The sequence below is a fragment of the Hirundo rustica genome, chromosome 7 (assembly GCF_015227805.2).
Source record: "Hirundo rustica isolate bHirRus1 chromosome 7, bHirRus1.pri.v3, whole genome shotgun sequence".
Taxonomy (NCBI): domain Eukaryota; kingdom Metazoa; phylum Chordata; class Aves; order Passeriformes; family Hirundinidae; genus Hirundo; species Hirundo rustica.
In genome coordinates this window covers 7,759,756-7,782,466 of record NC_053456.1, presented here as the reverse complement: position 1 = coordinate 7,782,466, position 22,711 = coordinate 7,759,756, and the positions used below count along the sequence as shown (strand labels likewise).

Sequence of the window (22,711 nt, the reverse complement as noted above, 5' to 3'; positions counted from 1 at the left end):
GGCTGGGGTAGTCTAACACTCTGCACTCCGTGCACATCCTAATCCCTTTCCAAATCCAACAGAGGCAAGGCAGGAGACAAGGAAAAAAGGAAGGGAATTTCCTTATATTCCTTTACCCAGCCCCATCAAGAGTTGAAACCCCTATGAAAAATATTAGCTCTATGCAACCAGAAAACATCTGGACTGGAGAAATTGCTGTAATCCTTAAATTGGTTACAGTCCACAGTATTGTATAATTGTGAGGCAAAATAAATGGAGGGGTTTTTAACACTTGTGTCTTCCATGCTTAATTCACACACCTGCCATCCATTTTTCCTATATTGCCGCCTTTGACATAATTTCACTTTTTCAGACATAAATGATCCTTATACCTGATGTTTCATTCTTCACTCAACCAAATCCCCCACTGACTGTAAAATCGGATCTAACCATATGGAACATTGTATTTCTAGGTTTCTTTGAAATACCCCATGTGATAAGAGTTTTAATTCTTCTCCTGACAGTGATGACCTCAGTGGTCTCACTGCCACCATAGATTGCAGCAGTAAAAGCCATATCCAGGCAAAAAGACAGAGAATTTGAACAGGCTTTTGTCCTTCAGCTTTCCAGTTTCCCTCTCCTTTCACGAATTGCTAAAATATAGTTTTTCATGGAAAAAAATTGGCTTTTTCCACCTTTCCATATGGGTGATTAAAATGGAACACAGAATTCCAGTGAACAATATATTCTCAAGTTTGATTTCCAATGTCAATATTTCTTTCTTTTTCTAAATTTACATGTTATGTGTGTTTTCCTGCTAAGAGAAATACCTGTTATGATTGTGTTTAAGAGAAATTTTAGGCTTGGTTTAGGCTCTGCAAGGACACCTAGTATCAGCTCTTTGTATTTCAACTGTTTTCTTAAACCCTAGTTCTGACCTATTGATGGACTGGCAACTCTCTTCGTCTTTCACATACCATGAAATGTTTGGTTTACTGGTTTTGTGGATTTTAACTACTATGCCATTTAAATGAGTGCCTTATTCATAATCTTTTAAAAACACTGTATAGAGCAAACAGATGAAGTTATCTGTAACAGAGTTACAGATTTGTGAAAATATTTTTGTAACATGTATACTTTACAGTATTATTTTTCCATAGTTTCAGCTGGATAGTTTGAAGTGAAATAATGTAAATAATCACAATTAAAACTGATTTAAAGAAATGTTCACTGTTGTGGAGTTTACTTATTTGTTGGGTTTGGATTTTTTCCTTCAGTTTTACCCCTGCTGCTGTTTCAATTTCTTGTGCTTCTCTTTTCCCTGAAGATGAAACCTTCATCTTCCATACTCCTATTCTCCTCCAGTTTTTGTTTAATGCTCCCTTAACACACATTTAGGCTCTAGTTTATAGGTTTGATTTTTTTATTATTATAATTATTCACCCAGAATAAAATATTTTAAGACCTTCAGGAATGTAACTTTAGAGCTTGGTGGGAACACTACTACCTAGGAAATTACAAATCCCTCTATTGCACACCTACATCTGTATCAGAAATTTAACTTAAAGGTGTAGTGGAATCTCAGTGGATGGGAATTTATCAGCACTCACAGGCATCCAGTTCAACTTATCAGACAGGCATTGGCCAAATGGCATAAAAGGAGTCAGGTGGGATGGAATTATGGGAGCTGTAAGAGGAGAAGGCATTTGGCACATCATAGTTCCCTTGGGAAGCACCAGCAACCCAGGGAACAATGGGATTCTCCTTCACTGCCACTGCTGTGAATGAAAAGAGAAGATGGACCATGAAAATGCAGCAGAGAGTGGAGCCCAGCAGAAGAACACTGAAAACAAGGAAACTCAGAGAAAGAGGGGTTATAATTAGAAGAATGTGCTATAATTGGAATGATGAAAAATTTGGGTTTCCAAGGTTACGTTTCTTAATACGGTGCTTCTTGTGTCACCTGAGCCTTTAATCTAGACCCAAAAATGCTGCAATTCCAGGTTTAGGAACTGTTAACCCTCAGGATTCCTGTCCAGTTTAAAAGAAAAATGTGCCTTAAAATATGATCTCAGCGGACTTCCATGCTATGCACAGGTGGCTCTCAAAAACAAGAACGAAATTCCCCAAACGCTGGAACTGTAGGACATAAAAATAGACATGAACCAACCACGAGCCTTGCACCATGGCTTCCCTAATAGACAAGAACCTCTAACAGGTCAGTCAGAAGTTTTTCCCTCACATTTCCCAGGAACACTGACAAAGTTAACCCTTAACTATATCAAGGAACAATCTCACCAGGAATATTATTTAGAAAAATCCCACACAGAATTGCCATAACCTGACAGTTTCACATTTTCTATGGTGAAACCTCCTTGACTTGAACAAAAACCAGTGGTGACACCAAACCACAGTGACTGCAAACCATTCCATCTGTCAGGCTTTCCCACCTCGATGCACAGTGGTGCTCTGCAACAATAAACCCTTCCTCATAAAACCTCCTCTACTAAAAGGCTGTGCTGAGGAGGTTTATTGATCACTTAGAGGAGCATGGGAGAGTAGAGAGAATGTTACAATATTCATAACCACCTATTTACAACATGTGTGGGTCATCAAAATGTCCAGTGTGTTTTGCAACAACTATTAATATTTATGTGGTTATATAATGTTATTTAATGTATTTACTATTATTCACCCTTTCATTAATCTCTTATGCAAGCATCTTAAAATATAAGCATGTAAACTACTCTTGCAATTAAATCTACGTTAATCAAAAAAGGAACTGTATTTACATTATGATGCTGCGTTGAGTTGCCTGTCAAAAGAGGGAGGGGCTGTGGTGGTGGGGAGCACAGGACAAAACCAAAAACGTAGCAAAAGGAAGAGAACAAGTCGGGATGTTTATGAACAACGATCTGTAAAACACCACAAAAAGGTCCCTGCCAAAAGCTCTGCCCGGACTGAAGCTCTCATTCTCTGCCTTTGGCTACAAGGTCTCCACAGGGCTTTCACAGCCTGGCTGTGATCCCTGAGCCAAGACTGCTCCTGCTCTGTCACCCTTCTGACACCAAGAGCAGGAAGCAAGGTCCTTCCCTCTCCATCTTTGTGTACAGCATGGTCCACAGTAACACAACAACAGGCTGCAGGGGATGCTCCTGACAAGCCTCTGGAAACAGGTCTGAAACTCAGCAACAATTGTTTGCTGCGCACCACAGTGCAGTTTCCTTTTGAGCTTGAAAAGAGTTGTGGAAGAGCACAGAAATCAAGGGGCACAGCAAGCCAGGAATTACTGAGTACAGCTGAGGGAAAGCTGTAGTAAATACAGGACCCTATTCTAGAGTTCACAAACCGAAAACAATTCCACTTGTATTGCCTGGTATTGAAAACAAATCACCAGATTCAAAATAGATCCCATCATCCACATTCAAAAGACTGGAGGAGTCCCAGTAAACTCATTTCTGACAGAGGATCCTGAGTGTTTGTTGGGGTGCGTGCATGGTATCTGAATACATGCAACACAAGACCGCTGAAACTGAGGGCTAACTAAAGTCACCACTTTCATAATTATTGCAGCATTTTTAGGAGGGAGAAATGAAGGCAAAACGTCTTTCAGAGAATTCAACACATTTGGGAAGTTCCACACCAGAACACCCAGCCCCTACACACATTTTCTGTCCTCTCTGTGCTTGCTTTTTTGATTTTGTTGTGTGTTTAAGAATTATAAAACTTGTTGGAGGGGTAAGGGTTATAAAAAAAGACTTGAGAAGCTGAGCTAGAATAAGGAACCAGATGGACAACTTTCCCTGAGCTAAAGAATCCATGTGGTCCTCTGTGCTCTCCTCTCCAGCCTGTGGCTGGGCTGTGTGTGAACTGGTAACCTGCTCTTACCAACCTTATGGAACAGCCAATGGCAGAAGCGTTAAATAAAATGCTTGCTAAATAATGACATTTCTTAGCTAAATGTGGCATAATGCCACTCATTTTGGAAGTTTAAAGTGCAATAAACTATTGACAAATGCTGAAAAACTGGTAGGCTTGTCACTTAGGATCAGGGTGATAGGCAGCCCAGAGAGATGATAGAGAACATATTGTAATCATGTATCGAGGCAGCAACTCAAACACCAGGAGGCCACACAGTGATTAATGTCTAGGGCTTTTTCTGGCTCCTCTTAATAGGAGACTTGCCCAGCCTCCAGCTGTGAACATTTATATGCCGCTGGCTAAGGATATTAACTGTTTTTGAGACAGCTGAAACAGGAGGCACTACATGGATACGGTCAGAGGAAAATGTGTATTAGAAAACATCCTTAAATAATAACAGCCAGAGATGTTAACAGATATTCTTTGTGCTTTGCAACCTACCCTCCTCACTTATGGCACTTTATTTGTTACCCACTATAGCTTTGCTGATAGTTTAATTATATAAAGGCTGGACTGTTTTATTAATTGATTACAGAAAAGGATTCTGATTTAGAAGGACAAATGAAGTGCAAGAATTTCTTCTCCTTCTAAATAAAACCTGATTATACTGGAGAAAAGTACTTTAATTCAGGAACTTGGGAAGGATACTTCCCCTGTGTAAGAGAAGTGTGCATCCTAGAATGACAAAACACTAGCCTATCTTCTTTCCAGGTGCATGACTATTATTAATGGTACTTTTAGAGGTTGAGGGATTTTGGTATCTTTATATATGTTAACATAGGGATTTAAATATAACCAAACCTGCCACCTGCTTTTTTGATGATACACCTACTTAGTGAGCACAGCAGATACTCATTAGGGATATCTGGCTTCTAGACAATAAACAACACAAAGAAGGATAAAAGATGTGCACTTTGCAGGAGAGTGGCAGTCTCTAGGATGCAAAAGAAGAGCCAGTGATCTGAGCCCGGTGGAAGATTGCTTCAGGGGATGAGCAATGATGGGAAAAAAAGAAAATCCCCTCTGAGCTGCTGATTCAAACACAGTCCCATCAGGGTGGCAAAGAGTCATTACTTGCCCCTTGCCTCTGCAGAAGGAGTTTATCATGGCAGTTCAATTTTCCATGGACAATTACCAACATTACTAGGAAAACCATGCCATTTCTGTGGCTGCTTGAGCAAAGGCAAACAGGAGAGCAAATGCAGACTGAAATCAGACTAATAACTCTCATCAAAAGGTGACTCTTCCATGACTAAAACACCTTGATAGGGAAAAATGAAGGAACTTGCATTCTCACTGCCTATGTTGGATCTCTGCTGTATTTTTTATTAATCCAAGACATCTCTGCAGAGTCATTAAACCACCACCATTCTAATTATGCACCGATGATTAAGCAGATGTGACACTGAGCGAGGAAAATGTTTGATTAATGATCCAGGTGTCTAACTTTAGAAGATTACATTTAGCAGTGCAAATCAGTGTAAGTCAAGCTCAGAACAGGACAGCTTTTGATTTCAGCCTGCCTCAGTAATGTTACCGTGTTAGGATTGTTGGCCACCGTGTCAGCAGACAGCACAGAAGACATCCCACTGTTCTCTTCCAAACATACACCAACAAACTTGCTGAAAACTCTGTTTTCAGCTTTTTTTCAGCTTCCTCCACATGAATACTAATTGCTGGAATTGACTTTTTTTTTTTTTTTTTTTAAGAATAACACTCCCAACTTTTGGCTGTGTAAAGAGAGCAGCTCTGCAGGAAAAAAAAATTACACTTAGGTTTGGTTTTTTTTTTCCACCCATAATTGCTAAACGGTTGCTTGAATATTATCTATTTTGCATCAGTTTCCCACATTTCTAATTATTAGCAGATCTCTAGAGTCTAGAGCTCACTAGGTTTGTGTGAATGGAGGATAAATCAGCTCCATAAAAAGCCCAGAGAAGAACAACTTTGCAGAACGAGGCGACACTCGCAGTGTGAAGCAGCCTGCTCTTCCCACCCCATCATCAGTTGGCAAGGCTGGCGTGGCGTAACGGCCTGAAAAGCCTGGCCTGTCCTGCTGGCATCACACTCCACAGCACAGGCCAGACACTTCCAGCCAAAAGTGTACGAGTTCATCTGTGAGGAGACTCAAGTCTTGCCATTCAGGTCGTGTCTCACAGCCAGGGATGCCCAGGCAGTTGCTTGTGTTCGAGTTAGGCACCACACAGGCCTGACACAGGCCTCACTGGCCAGGCAAGCGCTTGAATAAATGGGTAACAGGGCGTCCTGGGGTGACTTTATGATGCTTGTATCCCCAATTGTGTGTTCTGTTTGTGCTGTATATTAAGTTCAGTGCCTTTAAGACTGGATCCGAGAGTGGAGTGGGGAGAAGGAGAAGCGTGGAGGTTGTTTTGAGAGAAGTGCCTGACTCCTCCGCATTCTTTCTCCAGGAGGGTGTTGTGTGCAGCACACACAGACGGTGGGACAGAGATCTCCTGTGCTTTTAGTTAGTTTTAGCTAGCTAGGGCAGCTTTTTTTTTCTTGGGACTGTTTAAACCTGCTCTGGACTGAGGCGCGTCTGAGGCCACCAGGGCCTGGACCTCCGGAGGGACTGAGACTGAGCAAGCTGAGCTACCCACGGCAAGGAATTTCAGAATTTGCCATCTCATTTCAGAACAACAAAAGGTTTTATGGTTTCATATTTTCACTCTTTATGCTTATGGGCACTTTGTTTGTTAAATAAATAGTTTTTTCCACTTTCTTCTCCAAGGAAGTTCTTTCCCAGACCAGTTGTGGGAGGAGCCGTTTAGGTTTGCTTTCCAGAGGGAGCCTGTTCAGAGGTTTTCTCCCAAATTTACCCTTAACCAGGACACAGGGAAAGTGCTTCCTAATCCTTCAGGGTTTGTACTTTACAGAAATTCACCCTTGCACCAACTTTTAATTGTGTCTGATAGCCTTTTTTGGGCGAAGAGGTACCCTGATGCACATCCCAGCATTTGGAAGGGTGCAGCTCACAGGAGAGGAGTCACACCCACCCACCCCATTAAAATACAATTCTCTCCTCCATCCTCCTCCATCTTTACACTGACCTAGGAAATCAGCATCAAATTCTTTCTCCTGAAGTTCTACTCTACTCTTTCTTGTTTGAGGAGTTAGAAGTAAAGGTCACCCGAGGCTTTATGCTTTGAAAAGAGGAATCTCTATCAGCAAAGGCCAGGAACAGACCAGGAATAAAATCAGCCTTTGCCAAAGAGTGCTGATGAAAATGAATCATCCTTTTGAGTCTGCAGGTGTAAAAGATTTTATTAAATTAAAAGTACAGGGATTAACAATAACAGCCAGTGGTCTGCATGGAGTATTTATGAGGAAAGATTGACAAGCCACACAATTATGCTGCAAAACCCTGATAAACGAGAATTACAGGGTGGAATGTACGTGGTAGCCCTGAGAATAACAGTGCCAAGCAAAGCAAAAGAAAATGCAGACTAAAATATTAAAGTACTTCTTAGAAATCACTGCTAGCCAGAAAACATCTACGGATATACACTTTACTGGTCAAGAGGAATAATCCCCCCAGTCATCCAGTCCACCAGTAAAGCATAGAGAAACAACTAAACCAGAGATTAGCATGACATTAACTTTGCATACTTACTTCCCTTAAGGAGAATATTCCTATGAATCTTAAACAACTTCCCCCTTTTCTAATAGTGAAAAACTCTCAAAATTTGAGTAGCATTCCCACTTTTCATGAAATATTTTTTTCCTAACAGACATCAGGTAGATTCCCCAGCACATATGCCAAGCATGACCCACCATTCAGATGGTCTGAACAAAGCACAAACAACAGGAAATCCTCCCACATTTAGAGGTTGAATAAAGCAACAAATAACTTCATTCAAAAATCATTCACTGACAGAGGAATGGATTATATTTTTCATTTATATATAGTCTAGGCTATGAATATATCTCCTCTAACTTTTATACATTGTTCTCTCTCCCTCCCATTACAAGAAAAAAATGTTAGCAGACTTCCTCTGAGAAAGAAGCAGACAATATATATTACTTACAAAAGTTGTGTTTTCCAGTAATAACGTAGTTGTATTTGTTTCTACATTCAGTTCAACAACATGTCCATTCCTGGTTTTATACACCACTGCTGTATCTGCAATGGCAAAGAAATAAGCAGTTAACAAACACACTGAGAATTTAATACATCTGTAGAGAGAACCAGCATGTTAAATTAATTACAGTATCCTTATTACAACACACAAACATGACAGAAGCTTTGTTGATTTGCCTCATGAGCTTCAAAATTACTAGTTTACAAAATTACATGCCCTACAGCATGCTCACCTCATTCAATACATCTATGTTTTTGCCATATACTGAAGCAAAGTTTTGCAAAAAACCAAAAGATTTTGGTGGACATCATATTCACATGTCTCCTTAGAAGTAATTCCAACAAAACTTCTGTACTGGTCTGTCTTTCTGGTGACTGGATGGAGAAAGTCATGACTATTTTAAGACAGCCCATACTCTGTGTGTTTCATGCTGGGCCACAGGATACTGAATTTTCTTGTGAACTGAATGTTAGGAGGGTTAAAGCTAAGTAGGTCCATTTGCAAAACATTTAAAACACTGGGATGAACTGTTGCATCTTTTTCCTTTTTCCACTCACTTGATTTATCATCACTTGTGAGAAAAATAATCTAACACACACACACACACACAAAAAAAAAAACCAAATCCAAAACCAAAAACAAAACCAAAAAACAAAACAAACAAGCAAACAAACAAAAAACCCCACCTGAAATTAATTGGGATTTATATGAAAAATACTTTGTATTTGCTTGTATCAAAACCTTCAAAATTTCCAACTAATATACAATTGCTACATCAGCCTTGAGTATAAAAAAAAAGTTCCAAATTTTCCACTATTTGTAACAAGATTGAATAGCATGCATGCTGATTCTCTCAGATTATTTAACACCCATGTAAGAGATTTATACTTAATTAAATGAAACAATTTTATTATAACATTGTAAAAAGCAGAAGAAAAATTCTAAATTAAGCCTAAAGGAAACAAAAAATAATTTCCTTGATCCTCAGTAATGCCTGAGAAATTCATTACAGATCCCTGAATTTTATGAAGTAGGAAGTAAACATGACTGGAGAAAAAGGTTATGTTATCATAAAAAAAATGCTTCGCTTATTCAGAAAAATGTAGCTCTGTTTTAATTGACTCCACAGGAACTCGAGATATACAGCACTGGTGAATGTCCTCTGGTATGTTCTGTAAAATTAATGAAGCCTCATTTGAAGAGCTTACTAAGCTATTTTAGGAGCATGGCCGGGAAGTGGGGTGGGATTGATGGAGTTTAGGACAGTATTATTAGAGCTGCTGTTTAGGAAGGCAAATCACATCGTGAACTGTGGAACTAACAGCAGCTCCTTTTAAAGAGAAAATATTTCAAATATTCATTTTGAATAGAAAGGAACAGCACTTCATAGACAGTTACTTGGTTCCAGGTTACCAGTTACAGAACACAGTAATTTTTGCAGCATTCTTTAGGCTATTTTGCGTGTATTCTTCTAGGAAACCCAGCACTGAAAATGCCAATGACACTGGATTACAGTGCTGAGCATTGTGGAAAAAATGAAGCTGCCTGACTAAAGAGCTTCATGGTTATGGTTGAACCATATTGTGAGAAATGGCATAAATTACCCCGAGACACTGAACAGCAGGTGCTCCAAACCATGCATTTTGATCCCATAGGTGACACTAATGTGCTGCCCAAACCCAAACAAGTACAAACTGCTACTCCTCATTTATGTACTCTCCTACATGTCATTTCCCAGCAGGATTTATAGCATTGTGCCTCATTAATTAATCCTACCAAAACCAATTCACTCAAAAACCAGAATTTTCCTTAAAAATTCCTAAGAGGACCACGAATAAAATATATAGTCCTAAGGCTCTTTTTCCAAGTCCTTCACAAGGGGTGAAACAACATTTGGAATGGCAAATACTGTGAGAGGAATAAATGAAAGCCCTTGCTCTAAAGTTAGAAGAAAATTTAATTCAGTCAATCAGAGCAGAAAACTGAGTCAGACCTCTTGAAAAGCCAGGCTTTATTGGACAGTAATTATACCTCTCTGAACTTGGATTCAGTAGTTAACTCCTCAAGTGCATAAATCAATGAATGCTTGCAAAATGTATGGAGGTTCTCAGGTAAAAGATTGTATCAAAATCCCACATAAACACAGAGCACAACAGTCTTCAAAATTAATCATAGCAATTAGTAAGAAAGTCCCATTCCAATCAATATTTCTTCAGGCTGGATAATGTGATAGTTGATGGTCACACCACATGATGATGATTTTTTTCATTGATAGCTCAAATGTTAACTAAGAGACACAAACATACTTTTTTTTTTTTTTTTAAATATATATATATTTATTACCTAGAGTCAGAAATTCTGAAAAAGAAAACAATACCTAATCCTTAGCCTCGTCCATTTGCACAGCTGCTGGATTTGTTTTGATTATTATCTTGGCACCTTCACCACAAGGAGGTTCAGGGACCTCTGACACTTCACAAACACATTCAGAGGAGTAGAGTTCGTACATCAAAGAAATTCTCATTTAATTTGAAACAAGCAGTAGTATCATGTGTAAAGCTCTCAGCTGGGCACAAATTGCAGCCTGAAGAGCCATATTATTGATCTGAGGACATCACCAGAATAAAAAGCATTCTGTCTTAAGCAAAGGAGAACATGAGGAAGCCTCTGTATGTGTTATCAAGTCACCAGCCGTGGATGATACACACACAAAAACAGTCTGAAAAACAACTGATTGAAAATTTCCTAATTGTAATAGTTCTCAAATTTCTGAAAAGTTTGGGAACTCCAGAGCATTGAATAACTGATTAGTTTTTTCTGTTTCACTAAATCATGAAGACAGACAACCAAGGGTCTGTACATATGTTATCCTGACATCAGTACCAAATAAAATAATGGCACAATAAATCCAGGATTCTTCCCACAAAAATAGTGGCTGGCAATATAATTAACACCTAATAACACTTTACAGAATATAGATCATGTTAAAAAAATTTGAGAGTGTTACATTTGATAGAGGCAACTCTGCTGAAACTGTGTACTGAGTTTTTTGTCCAAGGTATTTGATTTATTTTATGACATCCAAAGCTCATATCAAACAGAATTAATGGGAAACACATTAGGAGGATTAAAAACAGTATCACTAAATAAATAAAGAGGTAGACAGGGTTATACACAACTATCTTCAGGAAGAATTGATTCCATCTTCATTTTTGACCTTATTTCTAAGGCTGACTGAGGAGGCTGCCTAGTGGATGCATACTTCTGCAGCACAACTCGATGCTCAACAGGTTCTCTACAACTTATTTGGCATTCACAAAGAATGCAACATTGATTAAAATATTACATGAAAACAAACTCAAACAGAATTCTGGGATTGCCACAGAAGAATAAATTCACCTCAGTCAGCAACAACCTGTTACAGAATTGTACTAGCTGCAGAGCCAACGGTAATTTATTTTATCATTGCAAGGCTAAATGTCCAAATTCTTATGCTATTGTATGTTTTTAAAAGTAAATATTTTTATCATCTGAGCTGTCTCTAGGCAAAGACCATGGAATATACATTCTGCTGAAATGATTAATCCACACATTTTAAATCACAGTTTGGATGTATATATGAATAACATAAATATAGCCCTCAGTGACAGAACTACTACATAAATACAGCACCTTGATAATCTCAAGTATTTTTTAAAATAAAAGCGGGATTTCTTATAAATAGCCTCACTAAGACTATTGTTTCTGGTATAGGTTCAACACTGTTGGGTTTTGTTTAAGACCAGGATATGAGTTGGCAGGAAATGCAGCTCTACACTGTGCTTGGTGTAATATAAATTGTTCCAGGGAATGTCAAAGTACAAGCAAACTATCATAAAATGAAAAGAAATCAATGCAAAACTTTTCCTACTTGACAGGCAGCTTGACCCCCATCAATTTTGCAATAATTTCTTTACATCCATTTATTGAATTTACCCCCATTTATTGAATTGACAACATGCTACCATATCTTAAATGCTACAGAATTCTTTTGTTGTAGCACTCACAGTTACACATGCTATGTTCTTATGAACCAAAAAAAAAAAAAAAAAAACCAAAACAAAAAAACCCCAACCCACAAAAAAACCCCTGGCCTTTGTAAATTCTACTTAAAAATCCTGTATTGTTCAGGGGGAAAATGGAAAATGGAATAACTTCCATCTTTAAATGCATCCCCATCACTGCAAATCAATCCCCGAATTGTTCTACTGCGAGAATATGGCCCAGGGTCTATATTGCCTTTAATGATTTAGCTTTCTGACAGCAGGACACTGAATGGTGGTGCTTTATTTGAGGAGTATAAACTCTAGTTTCATGTTTCACATTTTCTAGTTTCATTGAAACTAATCAACTCATCTTGTTATATAAATTACATAGACTGAGTTGAAAGAACACACTACCACATACCTCCAAGTGTCTTGAATTTTAGTCCAGTATTCTATTCACTTTCACATCAATATTGATCCAACTTTTATTAGTTGGAAGCTTTCCTCTTTTATTGGTGGTATTTTCATCTTCAGACCTGTACGTGACACAAAAAGCTCCAGGCTGCTTATCACATTTACTCTTTTCCTCCCGTGGAGTAACTCCAAGAGTCTCCCTGCATGCCTTAAGATGTTGACACAGGTGCTATCTGCATAATTCAGCAGCAAGTCGAGAGAAGGGAATTGTGTCCTTCATGTGAATGAGCAAAGGGGATGTGAAATGCTTTGTCATCTCTGCAGGTCTCTACATCTGGGATATTTTACAAGAGATTGCAGACCAATAGAGATATGAGACATGATCAGTCAACTGAGTACTGAAAAGTCATCTGTGTTGCACTTGGAAAGATCCAACAGCTTCAGGAACCAGTGCGGCTTCCTTGATAAAGCATAAAAGCAGGGATCCTGCCCTGGATGAACTTCAGGAATTTATGAAAATACAGAGAAGCATCACAGGCTCACTAAAGCCACAGGACTTAGAAGATTACTGAATCCGAGCCTCCACTATTCTGTGCATATTTCATCTTAGCCAGGCAAGACTTGCATTTCTACCCAGTCTATTCCATTCTCAGAGGTTTTAAGTGATGATTTTAGCCCTATGAATACACATTGAGTTATTCTTTAGTCTTGAATAGGCATCATGGCAATCCAAGCTTATTATAAAACTAAAACCTGCCTAGCCTGTAAATCTACATTGCTGTCATGTTCACTGAGATTAATGTGAATAATCTCTGCAGCTGCTAGCACTGACAAGAGCACCAGAATCAACAGCACTTCTTTGAGTGTAAAGAAACTTGATTCTTACTAAATTCACAGTACAGTTAATGTACATTTTGTTTGCCAAACAAAAGTATTTTGGTAAAATATTTGCTAGATTTTTATTACTTGTTGATAATAAGGCATAATTATTTAATGGTAATTCCAGAGAGAACCTTGTCTGGTTACATCAATTTCAATGGATACAGGCCAAGACCAGCTTGCTAGAACCTGGCTCAAAAGAGGTTTAGAATTTACTAATATTGATATTGAAGAGTTTGACAAAAAACCTGATTTATAAAGAAGGTACACAGACTGCTAATTGCTGGTCATTTGCACAGAGCACTGTAAATCTTCATCTAAGCTAACTGCCCAAAGGACTCAGAAACCATCAGGTATTAAGGCAATTTATCAAACAGTCTTGAGAGAGCAAGTAGTGTCTAAAAAGTGAAGAAAAGAGAAGGAAATAATTCAGGCAATGCTGAAAATCTGTTCCATACTATCTAGAATAAGGAGGCCTCCGGGTAGTCTTCTGAAATTGCTGACAGTGTTAACCTGAGGGTTGTTAATGTTTGTTTTCCCACTGAAAATATTTACTAAGTTTTGGGTTGTTTAGCTAAAATTCTGCTTTGCAGCACAAACAGCAGCATTAGCAAGTCATACTCCTACTTTTCCTTTTATTTTATGGGTTTTTTTCAAATGCAGGCGTGCAAGAAGGTTGATACCTTGCAGTCAACACATATGTCCATCAGTGTTTGCTGTACACAGTATTATTAGAACTGCAGATGGCATTTCATCGAATTAATTATAGAAAATGTCATGCTAATTTAAAAAGAGAATGCTTTCTGATTTAATAAACGGGCTGCTAGACAATACTTTGTCTAATGAAGTGTTTGCTAATTAAATATAGTCATTTACAAAGATATTTGAGATACAGACCAAATTTCAATATGTTAGTAAAATCACTTGTCAGCTGAGCAAGATTTCCACTGCTCTTCTAAAATTTAGGCTTTTGTTAGTTATGTTCTCAAGACAAAAATTATTCTGCACTAGTTTTATAATGCAATGTACTCTTGGAAAGTACTCGTCCAGACAATCCTTTAGTTTATAAAACATTTCCTACTCAAAATGACTTGCAAAGTTGTACACACAGGTAATTCCTGTTCTTTCTGATCCCTGCTTCCTTTTCCTACCTACGCCCAATGCAAACAAAGTAAAAACCAGAGATCTTACAGTGCAGTAGTTACAGGTAATGGAGAGTAGCACCCCGCCAGGCACAAACGAAACAGCTCTGCTCTTCCTATCTTCTTGAACTTCAGAATGAAGTGACCAGGCAATTTTCTAGTGACCTAGAAAATTCAAATTTCCATCCACACTCAAAGTATCTCCTCTTTTCCTAATCTACTCACTGGTTTGCAGAGTAAGTCAAGCTCAATTCATGCCAATTTCAGTGGTCCCAGTTACTTTAGCGTGTCGATATAGGAAAATCTTCAACTCTGCTCAACAGCCAATATTCATTTATGAAATTGATTTCTTCCCTGTCATGCAACTGCACAGGATCATGCCTCAGTATCACATAACCCTGCACCCACTTCAGACAGAACAGAGGGAGTAGACAGCTACTGAATATTAACTGGATGGGATAGATTTACAAGAAAAAAAAGAAAAAAAAAAAAAAATCCCAACAGTGAAATACATAGCGCAGTCAAACCAAGCCTGTGGAGTTTGAACTGAAGCAGATGAGGAAACATTCACTGCAGAGCTGTGGGAGGCAATAAAGACAGTGACCAGCAGCCACAGCTTGTAACGTCTGTGACAAGCTCAGCTGGAAGAACATCACTGTCTCCTGCCTACATCACTTCTAGACATACTGGAAAGACGGAAACACAAGGGAATTAAAATTACTTCACAGAGACAACAAAGATAGAGGCTGAAAAACTGAAATGCAAGTGACCACAGAGAATGCAGCTGAATAAAGCTGCAGCAACCCAGACAAGTTGTGCAATCCAGGTGTGCTGTCAGCTCAGTTTTCACAGCAAAATGAAACCGTCTACTCCTCTACTAAGTATTCCTCTGTTACTTCCATGGTAATGGAAAGCTGTTCTAACTTAGAAATTTCCAAGTTTTTCCTAGAAGTTTATCAAATCACTTGTAACTTAAATTGTAACTGGGGGCTTTGGTCCTGATGTCCATGGCATAGAGCAGCTTGTTGAAGCTATTTCTTCTCCAGTCTCCCTGGATGAACAAACTGCCATGCAGTTCTCTTCTGCTCCCCTGCTGCTCTGCTTTGGAATGAACACAGCCCCTTTACATGGATCTGCTTATTCAAAACCTCAAGTCGAGGCTGCCCCAGCAGGGTCTGTCTCATATTCTGTTTCAAGAGCACACTCAGAATAACACAGCTACACCTGAGCTTCAGCTTTCCAAATCATAATCTGTAAGCAAGACGCTGACATAGTTCAAGGAGATGCCTAACAATTAGAAAAAGTTGCAAGAAAGTAAGAGTTGTGCCATAATTATTCTCCTATAAGAAGAATTAAAAGTCTTTCTCATTTTAGAACACAACTGGTCAAAGCAATACAAAGTAAATTAACAAAAAAAACAAACAAACAAACAAACAAAACAAAACAAAACAACAACAAAAAAAAAAGAAGCAAAGATCTAAGTGTGCGCCAACATAAATAGGAGGCAGTTATCTAACCCAAAGAGCAATGAGTTGATGGACTAAAGCACAAAATGTGACTGTTTCGATCATTCCTCCCCATGCTTTCCCCATCCCACTATTCATAACGCAGAAATCTCCATCTATATCTCTGTCATTACTTGGAGGAAAATGTCTGGGATATTCATTCCCCCCCTTAGAGCAAAGCATTAAACACAATTTCATTGTGTTAAAGCTAGGATAATAGACTTCAGTCTATTAGTATATTCCAATTTGTTTGAAATGCTATTAACAGTAAATCAGCAGTAAATCAGTAAATCACCCAAAAGAAAGGGAGGGGAAGTGGCTGCATTCATGGCAGAGCCTTCCTTCTCGGCCACATCACTGTTTGAGTGCCACACAAGTTTGGGTACCTACACTTCTCTTTAGCCATTCTCTATGTTAAAAAAAAAAAAGAGACAGAGACAGAGACAGAGAGAGGGCCTTCAAATTAGACAAACTGCTAAAACATTTAAAGATGATGAATGGTGAAACTTCAAACAACACTTTGGTTTTCTCAGCCCACATCACATGCTGTTGAAACATTTTATTTTGCCAGCTCCAAAATTCCGACTAAACTCCCCCGTTTTCCCAACTACTTGGAAACTTTCTTGCTCTCCTGCATTGCACCAAGGGCCATCACTGAGCCAGCTTGGCAATGGACTCAGACAGCTGTTGTCCAAATAGCGTACATGTCCCTGGACTACTGAGAAAATAGGGAACAAAGTCTCCGTTTCGGTCACACATCCTATTCCAGCCTCTTCCCCAGAGGGATAATAAAGTACCACAATAGAGCAGCACTTCTCTGGCAGCCTTGGGAGTTGACCTTTCTGCTGAGTCAAGCCAGATGGAACACGGACAACTCCATTCTGGAGCCGGCAGCGTGGCCCGGGCTGGATTTCACACAGACTGCTGAATTGGCAAGGCTACACTCTGGAGAAGACAGTGGTTTCAATGAAGGGAGATTTATATGCTTCTCTACTCCTATACAATTGCAAATCTCAAATAAAACTGAGTATTTCAGCTTGCAATAGGAATGTGAACTCCCTAAGCCTTCCAAACCATAGCTCTGAGGGCTCATCATCCCTACTTCTGCAGAGCTCCAGAACACAAATGGCATCTCCTAGAAAAACCCAACAAGTGAACAAATTAAAATTCGGTGGCTATGTGCATATCCCAGTAAAAGGCCAGTCTCTGGAGCAGCCGTAGGGCTGCAGTTTTCTCACTCCCTTTTGCCCCATGAGGGCATCTCAGCAAGCTGACTCAGGCAGAGCTGGCGGCTCAGGCAGTGAAAACATCACAGCCATGACATCCGCATGGCCCTAGGGCTGTCCTTAACAAGCTCCGTAATCCAGCTCCTGGGAGTCTGGCACACCCAGCAGAGCACATCCAAGGCAAACAAGGTCATGGAGTAGGATTTCCAGGCGCACACTGACAATGCTGAATTGTTTTTGTTTTATTTTATGCTACTGAAGGACAAACAAAGTATTTTATTATAAAAGTAAACAAAGGTAGGCAACTTTCTGTTCACCATTACTTAACTTGCTTCTTCCAAATCTCATTCTGATTTATGAAAACAACATGTTGATTAAATGAAGATCATTAGCTTGGAAGAATTATCATGCACCCAGTAATATATAAATCACACCAAGGCACTCTTTTGAGATTTTTTTTGTATCTTTTTATGAACCTTAAATACTTGCCTATATTCAATTATTTCTACTGATCAATCATCTGTACTTTAAATAGAAATTACATATTCAAGAATCATATGTGTCCATTAATATCTTTTGCCCAGAAATATTAAATCCTGTGCATCTAAATTCAACTCACAAAATGAAAGCAATTTAGGTATTATTTTTTATGTGTTCATCGCCTACCGTACTACTGAAGTTCTTGGGAAATAACCATGCCAGGTAATTGGAAAATTAAATGGTGAGTTTGTAGGTATCTAATCAGCATAGATATGGAAACACAGATTTGGCACCAGCATCTGAAAACACTGGCAGAATTTCCTTTGGCATTCATTCATTTTGGATGCCATTGGTCCGTCTGTACATGTAATTCCAGTGTTCTGCTGGAGTGTGGGGAATTGGACAGGCAGTGCCAGGGACTACAGGATCACCAGGACAGTGCTTGGCTTGACCCAGCAGGTCCTGCCCTGCCTGGCGTGCTCTGGGTAAACTCCATGAGAGCAGGAAGCAGGTCTGGAGTGGAAACGACCTAGGAAAGTGTCTTATCCTCAGGATTCAAACAGAAAACTCAGGTGTGAGCTCAAAATCACCCAAACAAGCCTTGATCAAAACACATCAGGATTGAGCCTGTCATACCGGCCTGGAAAGGATTCTGATTGCATTTTGGAGCACTCGCCAACAGATTTTATTTGGCTCAGAGATGAAGTCTCAGTTCCAAATGGAAAGAGACACAAGCAATTAAGTCTCTATCTTAACATCATCATGTGCTTCACTTTGCTTCCTTCGAAATTACAAAGGCGACACATTGGTAAGGGACGGTTTGTGCAGTTTATCTCTACAATGAATTTAAAATAAAACGTAGCTGAACGGAAATATTACAAGAAGAAGGTAATCAAGGAGAGGTTGAACAATGGCATTCTTGGCAAACCAGCAATTGTTCCTTACCAGCATGAACATTTAGGGGCAATTTGACAGCGTTCCCAACAAATGGAGGAGTACAGGCCTCTGCCAGGTGTGATGTGAAGGTGAAACAGTAGACCTATTCTCCATGCTTTAGTCATACATGAGTTTCAAAGAATAAATATTTAAATTATGTTTCCAAACTTATCCCAATAATTATTCTGTGGAATTACACCTCTTAACTGCTTCTGATAAGAGAATTCAAGCAATTCAGCTTTTATTTTTCATCTGAATTAGGCTCCCCTTTCAGATTATTATTCTTTTTTTTTAGTTTCTGGTTTTCCCTAAGTAAAAGTGTAATTTTTTCATTGAAATGCTAACTTCATTAGAAAGTCCATACTTGTTTAATAACTGATTTAGACACATAGAAAATATTCTGTTCAATTCTGTTCTAGATTTTTTTTTTTTTTTAACCATAAAAAAGGACAGTATCTCAAAGGACTGAATAAAATAGAGTGCCATATCTGAAAAATATATACTTGGTGCTCATAATTTGCAATTATTAAATGGATCTATAATAAGCACCATTATGCTATGAAGAAAGCCTGAATAGGAAGATTCTTGCATTTTCTCCTCTACTCCATTACCAAGAATATAAGGGCATGAAAGAAAGGTTGATCCAAATACATTAGCAGGAATAAAATTTGTTCTGGTGTAACTCTGACTTTGGCAGAACATCCGTATTTTCACGCCTAAACATTTTGCTTTGGAAGAATATTAAGCATCTCTCTAAATGAGGGATTTTAAATTTGTTTACACTTAATCATTTTTATCATCTTTAGTAAACATTTTCCTGATGGTGAAACTGTCTAACAGATTTTGTTGTTTCCGTTTTCCAAGGAATTAAAAAAAATAATGCACCTAATTGAAACACAGACAGAAATGCTCCCCTATTTCCCAATTGTAGATCACTTTTTGTAGTTCTAAAGACAAACTTATTCTGGTTTACAGGTTGAAATTTAAGTCACTACAGGGAAGCCACTTAGCGGCTCAACAAACTCATAGCAAGTATATGAATTTGATATTGTCTTCCAAATTATATATTCCAAGTACATAAAGGCTGGACTGTCAGAACTGATGGAAACAGAAGAGATTGCACTCATTTTATGCAGATTCAGAGATCCCAGGGCCAAAAGAGCTCATTATGTACTTCTATCCTGAATTCTTTCAGAGCCAAGATTACAGGATTTTGACCTGCAATTCTGGCAGCAGGCCTGTAATTTCTTGTTGGGTTTTCCTTAATAAAGAGCATGCAGGCTTGCTTTAAATACTTCAGTGCAGAAACCACCATAGCTCTTGATATAACATTATGAGCTGACAAACGAAAAAAACAAATCCTACTAGGATGCCATTAACACCTTACTTAAAGACCTTTCACTATAATAAAGCCTGGGGGGAATTAGCAATAAAAGAAATCCATTTAACTTTACAGTGTAATGCAAAGCACACTAAGGAGATGCCAGAAATTGGAGCCTATTCTGCTCTGTTCTGGGGAGTGCCCACTTCAACTCTCTGAATCGAGTTTATGCCACTGAAACAATTCACTGTTAAGGTAAAAACACAGGTTATGTGATACAGCGATTTATCCAAAGATATAAAGATGCACCCAACTACTCAATTTCTATTATATAATTTAATTAGGATGTGCACATAAATTTCTATACACCATAAAAAAATCACATATATTCAATCTGCACAGAGCAGAAACATTCCTTTTTCTGCTGTGGCATTTTCCCTAAACATGAAGTGACAGCATTACTGTCTCTGTAACACTTACTTTCATCTTAGACAAAAACCAACAAAAACAACAACAACCAACCAAACAAACAAACAAAAAACCCCAGCATTTGATCAGATTTCAAGGCACAGCCCTGAACAGGAAATAGAAATATTCCACCTTTTTTCTCTGAGACAAGAACCCAGAACTGGAGCTTCCCAGGAAGGAAACTATCTCCTAAGGAAGGAAATAGCTACTACATTTGAGGATAGATGTCTTGTTTCAAGCAGATGCCAAGAACCCTTGGCCTGATACCAGTGACTCCAAGAAAGACTTTTCACATTCCTTACTCAGCAGCAGGGCAGAGGAAGAAAAGCTTCCAAGCTCCCTGGAGTGAAATATCAGCACTATGAGTCTGTGCTCAGTGATGAGGACATGCTTGGCATATTTGGTTCGGGAGATAAGAAGAGAGGAGAGGGAAGTGCTTTAATTCTCACTGTAAAAAAAAAAAAAAAAAAAGGAAAATAGAGTAACTCTTGGCAGGAGCAGGTTACTTATTCCATATAGCAAGGAAAGCAGCTGGGAGAAAACTGTAACTTTCAAAATATTTGAAACTCATCACTGACAAAGTCTGGCACAGCTTGGATCTAGTTCTTGCTTCAGGACTTAATCACTGTTCTCCTTACCTCTAGGAGAAATATCAGGAGTACACAACATATAAAGCAAAGAAAAATATATTCATTTTCAGTAAATAAGCAATACCTACAGGAGTACCTTTGGAATATAATTTCATTTTCAGCTATGAAAAGACAAAAAAGCTGTCACTCATGCTTCTGCAGTCTTACAGCCAGTAAAACCTTCTTCTGATACACCACAAGACAATGGAAATAAAGCATAATATGATAAACAATCTGCATCTCATTGTTTTTCTAATCTGTTAGCTTTTTTCAGACAAAAAGCCTCTGAAATCTTTAAGCACAGAGTTATTTCCAGGTTCTGGGTTTCTAGGTGCTACTTCTAATTAGTATCTGAGGTTCTATTGCATTTATTTTTCACTTGTAAAAGAGACACTTGAGAGTGAATAAACAGCCCAATGTTAGTATTCCCTAACACAGTTAAATGCTAAAGTGATGTGGCATCTAACTCTATACAAACATTTATTTTTACATATTTCATCAGACAATGTTCATACACCAGTTATAAATGCAATAAAAAAGTCCTACTAATATTTAACAAATTGTAAATATTAGCTTCTTTTTGTAGACTGCATCAGGATTTCTTATATCCTTGTAGAATATAATACTCATCCTTTTTAAAAGCATACCCATCCTGTTGTGAAGTCCTGCTACCTGTCTGATAAGTGCTCATACACTAAATTATTCAGTATGTCCAATTAAAATCAATCATGTCATATAACGTGATTATTCATCTCGCACACCAAGAAAATAGTATCAATTCCAGAATTTCACACAGCTTATTTAAAAAAAGAATGCAGTTCACATAGCAAAAAATGTGAAGTAAACACTTCTAAGTAGCTTAAGAGAGTCACTTAATCTGGATCATGAATTCATTTAGATATACTTGTGCACCCAAGATGCTGGCCAAACTAATATACAAATAATCAATATAATTGACAACATGTATTGCCAAGTGCAGAACTAGTGACTTTTTTCCCCTTTAAATAAGTTTTTCTTCCATAAGAAGAAAAATCAGTTTAGAGAAAATGTTAAAATATTTTACAGCTTAATACATTGAGGCAACTTCTGACTGATAAGTCATAGGGGCAAAACCCCGAGAGCAAACCTCAGCAGTGACAAAGGCACTGCTTTCTACATCGCTTACACTGTATCACATCCAGAGCGCTTTGCCTGTCACCCAGAGCAACCTCAGCTATAAAAACAACCTGCCTGGCTTTGTATCCTTTCAGTTCAAAAAGATTTTGAGCAGCTTGAGTACAGAAACAGTTTATAATACTTTATTCTGGGATTGCTCATGGTGCTGCTGGCAGCGGCAAAAGTGCACTCTGATGCCTTCATTAGATGGCAGCAAAAATTGTGGTGGCCAGGAGAATTCCAACCAGAAAGGTTTTCCACTTGGCCAGAAAATAAAATGGCCAATATTTCTAGTTCTGTTATTATGAGAGGTTTATTTATGCCCCTGCATCCTTCCATTGGTGACATACTGGAACAAAGATTGAACTGATGCGTGTAAAACACTGGAGCTCAGAGAGCCAGCTGGGGGGGTCACTCCTGTCCAGGGAAGGGGCGCTAGAAAAGAGATTCTGCATTATATTTCATGGGTGAAACTGTTGTCAAGTCTAAAAGAATGCATAGAAAAGTTAAGTTTTAGTCTAGTTTTCCTTC

The 22,711-nt window shown here is 38.5% G+C and overlaps 1 protein-coding gene across 3 annotated transcripts in view; it reads right to left on the bottom strand.

Moving 5' to 3' along the window:
- DPP10 (dipeptidyl peptidase like 10) overlaps nucleotides 1-22,711 on the bottom strand; it is a 441,914-nt gene that overhangs the window by 118,456 nt on the left and 300,747 nt on the right. For all 3 annotated transcript variants that reach the window (XM_040069480.2, XM_040069479.2, XM_040069481.1), the window contains one exon: nucleotides 7,947-8,041. In XM_040069480.2, the coding sequence (XP_039925414.1) occupies nucleotides 7,947-8,041 (95 nt within the window). The remainder of the gene's footprint in view (nucleotides 1-7,946; nucleotides 8,042-22,711) is intronic.